This window comes from Lissotriton vulgaris, chromosome 12 (assembly GCF_964263255.1).
Source record: "Lissotriton vulgaris chromosome 12, aLisVul1.2, whole genome shotgun sequence".
Lineage (NCBI taxonomy): Eukaryota > Metazoa > Chordata > Amphibia > Caudata > Salamandridae > Lissotriton > Lissotriton vulgaris.
The window spans coordinates 524,308,941-524,319,443 of record NC_141700.1 but is presented as its reverse complement, the minus strand read 5'-3'; the positions used below and the strand labels follow the sequence as shown (position 1 = coordinate 524,319,443).

The 10,503-nt window shown below is 45.1% G+C and overlaps 1 protein-coding gene across 1 annotated transcript in view; it reads right to left on the bottom strand.

Annotated features, from left to right (window-relative positions):
• Window positions 1-818: 818 nt before the first annotated feature.
• GOT2 (glutamic-oxaloacetic transaminase 2) overlaps window positions 819-10,503 on the bottom strand; it is a 242,547-nt gene continuing 232,862 nt past the window's right edge. Inside the window, exon 10 of the mRNA XM_086945299.1 lies at window positions 819-1,969. Within this exon, the coding sequence (XP_086801425.1) occupies window positions 1,847-1,969 (123 nt within the window). The 3' untranslated portion in view covers window positions 819-1,846. The remainder of the gene's footprint in view (window positions 1,970-10,503) is intronic.

Below are 10,503 nucleotides of genomic sequence, written 5' to 3'. Positions count from 1 at the left end.
TTAAGCACTCCATACGAGTGCTTGTGTTTTTAATTGCTACTTTCCTCTACCATCTGTACCCCATTTGAGTTGCTTCTTTTCTCCTTACACCCCCCCCCCATCATTTCTGCTTCTTTCCCCTCACAACCCAATCCCCTTTCTTCTTTACCAACCAACACCACCTCCCCATGTCCTCATTCGTGTTTGTTTTTAGGTCTCGCCTGTCGATGCGCATGCGCATCGAGCAAGCGAGACTATGGGGGCTTATCCACTCTTTATCCACTGCAAGGAATCGTGGCGATTCCTTGCAGTGCCCGTGACTTTTAAGCTCAATGCGCACAAACGTAACCAGAAGGTATTGGAGTGAAACGGTTACATTACACAAAGGCGCATGAATTTTAGGTCTCGGCTACACAGCACAATTTACATTTACATGTCCCGTCTCTTCACCCCCCTGTGGTGTTCCTTCTACTGTCACTCTTGCCACACAAAAAGGCACTATGACACAGCCACCACTGGTCGCTTCATAGCGCTTTTTCCCGTGAATTTTAGCCATACCGAACAGCAGATGTGCTGCAAAACACGGCTAAAAGACATTTCACATTGACATCGCCAGCAGCTCTCACACCGATAACGCCAGTAGCTCTCACATTGCTGAGAACTACTGACTTTGCCAATGCCTACTAACAGTGACGAACAATCGTTGAATTTGAAGGCGGACATTTCACAAAAATAATCACTAAAGACAGGTCGAATGGCAACTCGTAGAGGTTTTCGTCAAACGGAGGATACTTAGCAACAAAGGTAAATGTTAACAATAATGCAGTACTCAAAACACGGATAGTTCAGTCTAGATTTATTTGAGCAGGAACAGATGGAATAAAATGGCCTACATGATTCGGGCGGTCTCTTCTCACACCGCATTAACAGCACGCTAATTTACGAACCACAGCTCCAAATACTTAACTCTACACACCAAGCACTCTTATCCAGCAGGGAGACACGAGTATATTGCACATAATATAGGTGGTGACTGGACTAGGTAGGCTAGATTACAAACCAAATTTATTGCTGTGATTTAATTATTATTCCAAATTCGGAGCACACCAGCGAGGCACTTCCACACCCCAAAAAAACCTCATGAATTAGGTCATAAGTGGTGCAGGCCTCAAAATCTTAAACTGGTTTCCTCCCAATTCAGAACCAGCTGCAATAAAACCAGGAGTGAGAGGGGTGGGAGAACTTCTGATCAGCCCCTGAGAAATATCCCACCTTCATTTAACAGAAAGGCGAGGAACGCAGACATTGAAAATGTTGGAAAATAAGTATTGAAGAAGCCAAAAGCTTGCAAATAACCGCAGCTCAGTTTCTCAGAATGGGCACTAATCACTGATACAAGCATCTGCTATATCCACCAGAATAAAAATATCCTATTGAGCAGGCGAACCCGAACCCTCCAGTTAAATTGTACCATCCAATAAAACGTTGCATTACTGGGACCCCAAACAACCGGAAATGAACACAGAATTGAAAGAGCACGTTAAAACACAGAAGGGAGGCTCAGAGCAGTTCTCCAAACATTTGAATCACAATGACCTAGCCAGTCTGTAAACCTAGTGAAGAGTCTCAGTATATGAGGGGAAATGCTGGCATCTTCCATGGAACCAAAACCGGTCCTCCAGAAACGTCCTTGTCTGACTGAGCAATAAACATTTCAGTCGGCATAGCAGAAAGTGCTGTGGTTGAAAAATAAGTGCTTTTTTTGTTTCTCTTGACATTTAAACACCATCGAGAAAGCTGCGAAGGCAAACATGGAGACGTTCCTGACTAGTTATGCCTTGCTCGCTTTGGACATTCATGTTCCTTTTTATTTGGAGACTTGATGGATGGCATGGGCGAGATATCCCACATTGGCAGAGGTAATACCAGCAACAGAAATGCGGCCATCCTTTGTCAGATAGATAGAAAATTCCTTGTTCAGACGTTCTACCTAAAAAAACAAAACAAAAAAAACCAGCAATGAAACATTTTTATTCAAAAACAGCAAGAGAAAGATGCTGAGATTAAACAATGATTCGTTTACATGGAATCTTGCGCAGTCACAGGTATTTTGACCATCTCCTACTATCACAGAGTCTCTAAATTCAGTAGTTCCACCTTGCGGCATGCTGCCTAACCTGCGCAGAACATACATACCTGTCCCTAGCACACTGGGTGACATGATGAAACCAGCCCAAGATTGAGCTAGCAGAATTCCTTATTAAGACCTTTTTGAATTTATATAATTAACAGCCATTTGCTATTTAAAATCATTTTACGCCCAATTAAATTAGCTCAAGAGTTTTTATTAAGTTTCAAAAGGGAAATATGCACAAATCTCACTAGCAACAAGAACATGTATTTGTGAGAAAGTGCCATCTTTCTTGCCTTGGTATGCCCCCACTTTTTTCTGAATTGCTGATGTGCTTTGACTGAGTGTGCCCTGGGCTCCTGCCAACCAGGTACACAGGGCCTGTGTTAATTCCCTAAAAGAAAACAAGTTACTTAACTGTAACTTTGGTTCCCCAGTATTGGTAACTTTCATAGATTCCCATGCTTGGTATCATTCTCAGTCGTCGGAATGGGAGCCTCAGTAAATAAAAAATACCTTAGTAGTAAGCACAAAGTGAAACAAGCATTGGAAATGCAATAGGTCTCGCATTAGAAAAGTTGGAGCTATTGGTCTTGTAAATGACAAATATTTTATTTAAGTGTTGGTTTTTAAAATAGCTAAATTGATAGCTTTGTCATTTACAATGCCAATAGTTATAACTTTGGCGAATGTGACACCTATAGCATTTGTAATGCAACATGTTTTGTATTTACGTGTCTTAGATGGCAGCTCTGGTCGTTATGCCACATCTCTAGAGAGATGTACGAAGTACTGAGGAAGACAAGATAAACTGCACTTCAATAATGTCGAAATTAAGTTAGTACCTCTTTGATCGTTTTACAGCAAAATTGTGAATTATGAGACTCTAGTTCAGAACAGTTCGAATTTAGCTGTAGGACAAGGCAACCCAAGAAGTGCCAGTTGTTGTGGTGGGGAGTGTTGCTGTGGCGTTCAGTGATGCTGTGGTAGCGCATAGTGATGTTGGTGTGTGGGGTGTGTGTGGGGGTGGGGTGGGGTGGGTATGTGGGGGGTGAGTGGGGTTGTGTGTGGAGGGTTGTGTGTGGGGTTGTGTGTAGCAACCGACTAGCATGTGGGTAGAAACATCGTGCGGGATAATTGTGTGCAGGGAGAAAGGGGAGGTGGTGGCGGCTGGGGAGGGGGAGGAGAAATGCGAGTAAGGCTGTGTGCGGGAAGAGAGGGGAGGTGCTGGGGAGGGGTAACAGATGGCGATGGCTGGAGATTACACAGACGGCGGCCTATAGCTTAGCCCTGGCCTGCACAGTATTACTCTCCCGCACAGCTTCCAGACCTTGTCCTCAACTGAGTGGCAGCTTCTATACACATTTATCACTCTTGCAATGAAAACTATGCTCCGGCGAAATTTAAATAATGCAATGCAATGTTATTCATGTAGTTTCAGGCTTTTCACATTATGCTTGTGACAGGAGATTCCCAAAATTATATCATTACGTCATGGAATTCTATGTCGTTTGCGGCAAGCTTTGACACGGAGCTCCCTGCACCAATGTGAACGGTCAGAACGCAAGCAGCTGTTGCTTGTGGCACTTCTGTTTTTGCGCTTTTTTCCAGTGGGAAATGTGCTCTCGTGTCAAATTGCACTTTATGCTAAAATAGCGCGTTCAATGACGGAGTTAAGTTTCATGTAATTCAGTGTAACTTTCCCAAAGTTTCAAACACCCCTATTGAACTTTTTTATGTTCCAAGTGCTTTGGTTATGCTCTTTTGAGAGGATTTAAAGGTCAGGAATAATCTGAAATGTTGGAGCCACACAGACTAAGAATTCTGAAGCTGTGCAGTCTATGGCATACTTTAAGCAGCTGATGGGATATTTAATTTTCCTCAATGGAAAGTATCAGTATTTTCTATTGACTCCTTGTGCAAGGGACTTGATTGTACTGGGTCTGAAATCTTCATAGTGAGATGAAATGGACAATCCTAAGTATTCTTAATTAGCAGGGTGACAATGGCTTGATGTTGAAAAGGGCTAACTAAACCTCCGACACTGGATCTGAGGCTTCTGAAGGTAGGGAGGTAAAGTGATCTAACCAACTGCAGTGGATTAGAAGAAAAAGTGGTTTTTTGTGCAATCCAATAATCCGATGGTGTGGGCATGTCTGCACAGCGAGGGCACGTCTGTGGTGGCCATCAGAATCTTCATAGTGAGATGAAATGGACAATCATAAGTATTCTTAATTAGCAGGGTGACAATGGCTTGATGTTGAAAAGGGCTAACTAAACCTCCGACACTGGATCTGAGGCTTCTGAAGGTAGGGAGGTTAAGTGATCTAACCAGCTGCAGTGGATTAGAAGAAAAAGTGGTTTTTTGTGCAATCCAATAATCCGATGGAGTGTGGGCATGTCTGCACAGCGAGGGCACGTCTGTGGTGGCCATCAGATGTCCGAGTGAGTATGTCTGCAGTGGCAATGGGTTTCAGCAGTGGCGGTGTGCGCTCTACATGTGAAAAGACAAATGAAAAGATAATTCAGCTGCGAAAACGGGAAAGGTACTCATGCCCCACATGAATTAAACCCGACAGAAATGGAGCCACTGCCATTCTGTGCAAGCTTGAGAGCGAGAGCAGCGCAGGATGGGAGAGAAGAAAATGGACGAGAGAGAGCAACACTGGAGGGGAGAGAGGCATGTAAGGGGTCTGGGAGGGAGTGTAAGGGGGTGTATCGTGACAGGAAGCAAACAAAAAACAAGTTAGTAGGGAATAGCATTAAAGGGAAGTGAAAGAATACCACTTGCAGCGTAGGAGAGCTACACATTATTAAGAGCAATTAAATGCATTAGCGGGTTGCGTTTCCGCTGCAGAGATCTTTGTGCAAACAGCAGCTACTGAGTACCATCCCCAAGAACGCTGTCACAAAACACGCTACAAAAGAGTAAAGAATGATCAAAGCACAGCAAGTTCTTAGAGCAGACTGGTGTTAACGGTCACAAGATTAATCAAACCGAAGTTGGGCAAGTATAGCGCTTAAACGTAGGCGGGATCACGGACACATACTGAATGGTATCATTGGTTGACATTTTACCCCAGCGTAGTTTACTAACATTGCGAAGTCAAATCCAAGAACGGCTCATGCTAGACAAGTTGTTCATTCATCTACTTGGCCACAACCACTGTGAACTATTCTAAAAACTTGGAACCAGGAGAGTCAGATTGCATATCGTCCATTTCGGCATACTGAAAGAAAAACACGGCAGAAAAACAGTGTTGGCATTGCTGGGGGGCAGGGGGGAATTAAAAAAAAAATGCGACACGGCGGGCAGGGGAGGGGGCGGAGCGGGGAGAGGGAACAGACGGAGGGAAGGCAGATAAGGGGAGGGGGGAGGAGAAATGCGACACGGCGGGCAGGGGAGGGGGCGGAGCGGGGAGAGGGAACAGACGAAGGGACGGCAGATAAGGGGAGGGGGGAGGAGAAATGAGACACGGCGGGCAGGGGAGGGGGCGGAGCGGGGGCCTGGAGTGCGGCTGAGGGAACTGATGTGCACGCGCTTTTAAGCTCAATGCGCATGCGCATTGAGCTTAAAAGTCACGGGCACTGCAAGGAATCGCCACGATTCCTTGCAAGTCAGTTAAAGAGTGGTTAAGCCCCCATAGTCTCGCAAGCTCGATGCGCATGCGCATCGACAGGCAAGACCTAAAAATAGGTCTAGGCCTCATCATTTTGTAGCTTATCCACCTCATTTTGTAAAAGAGACCAAATTAAAAAACAATGGCACAATTCCGAAAGGGAAACATGGCGGCGGCGGGTTGAGCCGCGGCGGTGCTCTGCATATGGGCTCCCACGACTGCTGATATCAGGATGTTTCTCAGTGAAATTTTGCATATCTGAGCCCGGCATGATTTTCCGCTATTCCGCTGCAGTGTTTGTGTAACAGTGGTGATTTTGACGGATTAGCAGTTTCTTCTCGCAAGCAGTGGCGTCTCCTCGCCATACACCCGCTCTTTATGTGTTTGGGGGAGGAGCCTGTAAAGCCTGTGGCGGCAGCGGACAAGCGTTTACAGGAGCCTGTGTGCTCCAGGACAGCTAACCTTTTGGCGCGGAAGCCCCTGTTTTTCCCGGCAGGGGGGTGGATTTGGTCATTGGCCGCCCGGGAGCTTAGGAGGGGTCGCCGTATTCGGGGAGCCCTGCTCGAGCGGCGTTGTCTGGCTGCTCCCACGCCTGTTGCTGCCACTGCACGGGAGGAGCTGGGTGAGGAGGGAGAAGCTCTGGAGGAAGAGAAGCTTCAAGCCCTGCATCAACACCAGAGCGATATCTGCGGTACCGGGGTTGAAGTGGGAGGCTTGGAAGGTGTGGAGGGAGCTGTTGGCAAAACAGTAGCAACCGGGGGAGTCCCTAGGAGGGGTAGAAGAAGAGGGAATGGGGGGGGGGCAAAGAGAGGAAAAGGGAAATGTATAGGTGTAACTACTGATGAAAATACCAAAGACATTGATCTTTCAAAAGAGGGGGAGTTGACCTTAAAGGCACCTGCAAGCATTAACACCAGCATTAGTGCAGATAGTAAAAAATTGTCAACATATTTAACAGGGCAAGTCAAAGCGAAGCGGGCATACACCCCTAAGCTAGCAAAAAAATGTAAAGGGAAAAATTCTGCTTCTGTATCAAAAATAACTCCCTCACTGCGATCTTATTTGAAGGTGGTGCCTCAATTGATAGTGTTGGGTGACAATACCACCCCCCCCCCCCCCCCCCCGGCTCACAGGGTTAAGTAGTAGGTGATCTTACGCCGGAAGCACGGATGGCCACTAATGAAGTTTAAAAGTCATCTATGGAGAACATGAAGAGTCCGGATGATCCCATACCTAATCTCTCACTAGAAGGTGTGGGGGGCCCAATGACAATAGCAATAACAACAATGCCACTGTCAGTAGTGATAAAGCCAGTAATAACGCTATTAATGACGACCATGACAATAACAGCATTTTGGAACGTTAGACCCCCCCAAGGTTAGGAGAGACGTGCCTAACCGAGTTCGTGGATTGTCATGTTCCGAGTGATTTGGCGTGGTCTGCACCTTTTTCTTTGGTTCTGGCTCCTTCACTGGCTCCTCCACTCCCTATTGCCCCTCCTATTGTCGCGTCTGGGTTGAGTTTGCAGTCAGTCATCAAAGGAGCTGGGTCAACAGCAGGTCTAATGGCTGGTGGAGATACAGGCTCTGCCTACGACGCTTCCCATGCTTTGAATACGGATTTGGTCACCACACTTCAGGCTTCCTTTCAGGCAATGTTTTCAACTTTGGCCGCAGACATTAAAAAGGGCTTTGAGACCTCTGCATCAAACCAAGCTGATATCCGTTGCTTTTGTGAATCTCTTGACAATAAGCTTGGCACCCTTACCACTTACCACCTTATCTTAAACACCACCTACTATGAAGAACAGGCATCCCTCCACCTCTTGGATTCTAACACATCACAAACTCTCTAATGATCCCACCATTGAATATAAGGAACTACTTGATTCAATTATCAGCAAAGCTCAAAATAATGAGGTAATAACTACTAAAACCACCAGATACCTCACAACTCAGCACCCAAAGAGCCCAAAATTTTTTTAGTTCCTAAAATCCATAAAAATCTTCAAGCGCCTCCATGTAGGCCCATAGTTTCTACATGTGGAAGCATACATGACCCAGTGGGTATATTTTTGGACAAATATTTCCAACCGATCGTCACCTCAATACCCACATTTTTGAGAGATACAACTGACTTCCTTAAACTCAAAATTGTGGAAGTAGATGATTTCAGCAACCTAATTCTGTGTACAGTTGATGTCACATCTTTATATACATCCATTCCCCACTCCATGGGAATAGAAGCAGCAGAATACTGCTTATTGAGGACAGAATTGAATCAAGATATGAAACTTTTTTTAATGGAGTTACTGGAATTTTCACTACTCTATAGCTACTTTACATGGAAAGATGAGTGGTTTCATCAATTGACCGGAACCTCAATGGGCAATTCGGCAGCTCCTACCTACGCGAATATGTTCATGCACAGATTTGAACAAGATCACATCCTTTGCAAAACCATTTGGAAAGATCTGAAAATGTTCGTCAGATTTATCGACGACATCTTCCTCATGTGGCAAGGCCCCAAAGACATACTGCTGAAGGAACTCATTCAACTTAACTCCATTGACCCACGGTTGCAATTCACCTATGAAATCCAAACACAGTCCATCAATTACCTTGATGTCAATATTACCAACACAAGTTTGTTTCGCAAAAAAACCGACAGGAACATCACGGTTCACTATTATAGCTTCCACCCTCAACCACTCAAAAACCACCTACCCTACAGCCAGCTCATTCGAGCAAAAAGAATCACTTCTGAACCCAACAGACTCGACACAGAATCTCACATCATCACATCACGCTTCAGAGCCCGAGGGTACCCGGACCAGATACTTGAACAGGCTAAACTAAGATGTGCAACTGTAGCGTTCTAATCTAGGACCCTGATCGATACTGTGACCTTATGCCCCTATTCGGCTATAAATCCATTTATTCCCTATATTGGAATAACCGTTCAAGTGCAATATTCAGAAACTCATCTCTGGCCTTACACGAACAGAGCCACATTCCAGAATAGCTTTCTCTGCCACTTCCTTCGCAACCAATTAGTGCAATGACAGAGCAGAAGTCACTATCTGAGATTCCTAGATTAACACTCCGAGTTCTTCAACAAGATAAAAACTCAGCAAACCTGGAAATCCCCGCTTGCTGTGTTTTGATTAGTAATAGAACTCTAATGAGCACTGATAGACGATCACTTCCTAGTGACATCTTTATTGACGTCTTATGTCCAAAAACTTACGTCAAACAAGGCACCTTTCAGGTATAAATATTACCAACGTTGCCTTAAGCAAACGCTGATGCTGAAGCTATCAATGCCATAGCTGTCTCGTTGCTGTTTCGCTGATGCTGAAGCTATCAATGCCATAGCTGTCTCGTTGCTGTTTCGCTGAAGCTGATGCTGCAAGCTATCTCGCTGCTGCTGAAGAAGCTGTCATGCTGATGATACCATAGCTGCTATCGCTACTGCTATCACTGCTAACTAGCGAACGATGGTGTGGTGAACTTAGGAGCTGAACAGCCGTCCCCTGCTAGAGCCCAGCAGATGCAAGCTGCCCGCGGACGCTGCCCCTCCTCCTCGACGCGCTGAAGAAGAGACGCTGTCTTTCTCCTGCAGAGAAATCCAGCTCCGGCGTTTCTTATCTACCCTTGCGGGTGACTGGGATATCGAGCCCTGAGGAAGATACCAGACCTCCATCATTCTATTCCAGAGGTATGGTGTTGACTAAACCCTTAGAAGAGAATTCTTGAAGCAAACCTTGGCAAAACCAACTTAACTTAAAGCTACTTACTTACTCCCCTCCCAAGTATTAGGCTTAGGTCAGGTACACTGGGGTAGGCGTAGTTAGAAGCACCAGTTGAGTATTTTAGCCTAATGTATATATGAATGTATATATGTTTTATTCCTTTTAAACCATTGTATGGCTAAGAAACCGTATCAATGCTTTTACAGTATTATTTCGCAATACTTATCTTACTGTACGTACTTTTTATAATAACAAGTCTTGCAATTGTGGCAATTCATTTCTCTTGTACGAGAAGAAAGACTGTTCAATAAATGTTACCTTTTATTGACAACGCCCGTCTCTCTATTCTCTACATATTGTGAAAGTAAACTGCACCAACCTGACTGAGTAAAATAACTGTCTATTGTTTCACACGACCCTAGAGATTGACTCTTGATCTGAGGAGCAAAGTTGTTATGTTGCACGGTTGTTGGAAAACTGAATCCCTTCTTGTCTGTGCCAGGGAAGCTGATCACTTCCTATTTCAGTCAAGAAAGTTTCCTGTGACCTCTGAGCTAGTTGGTAACAAACCCAATTAAGTTTAGCATAGTCAGTGGAGGCCTGGAAGATCCGCACATTACGTCGATACTACTGTTTGTTATTCCAATGCGCAGGGCCTATTGGGAAAATAGGAACTACACTACATGGCGCCCAACGTTTGGTAAGGCGATAAACTAACGCAAGACGTTAGAGTAACTCAGTCGTGCATATTTCACACAGACCCCTTTCTCCCGTAAATACTCCAATAGACATCTGGAGTGGGTGAAAGGTTAAAATCCGCCCGAACTCAGTAGGAAGAGATTCCTATGTACAGCTCTGGTTTATTCAACGTTGAAGGATACAGTGTTCCAAAATATTGTGCACCTAATCTTTGTCTCCTTGGAGACATACTCTGCAAAGCCTGCATTTATAAAATGTCAGACTTCGAAAACGGAACCACTGGGGGCGCAGCAGATGCGACTCAGCAGGGTCACGACGAT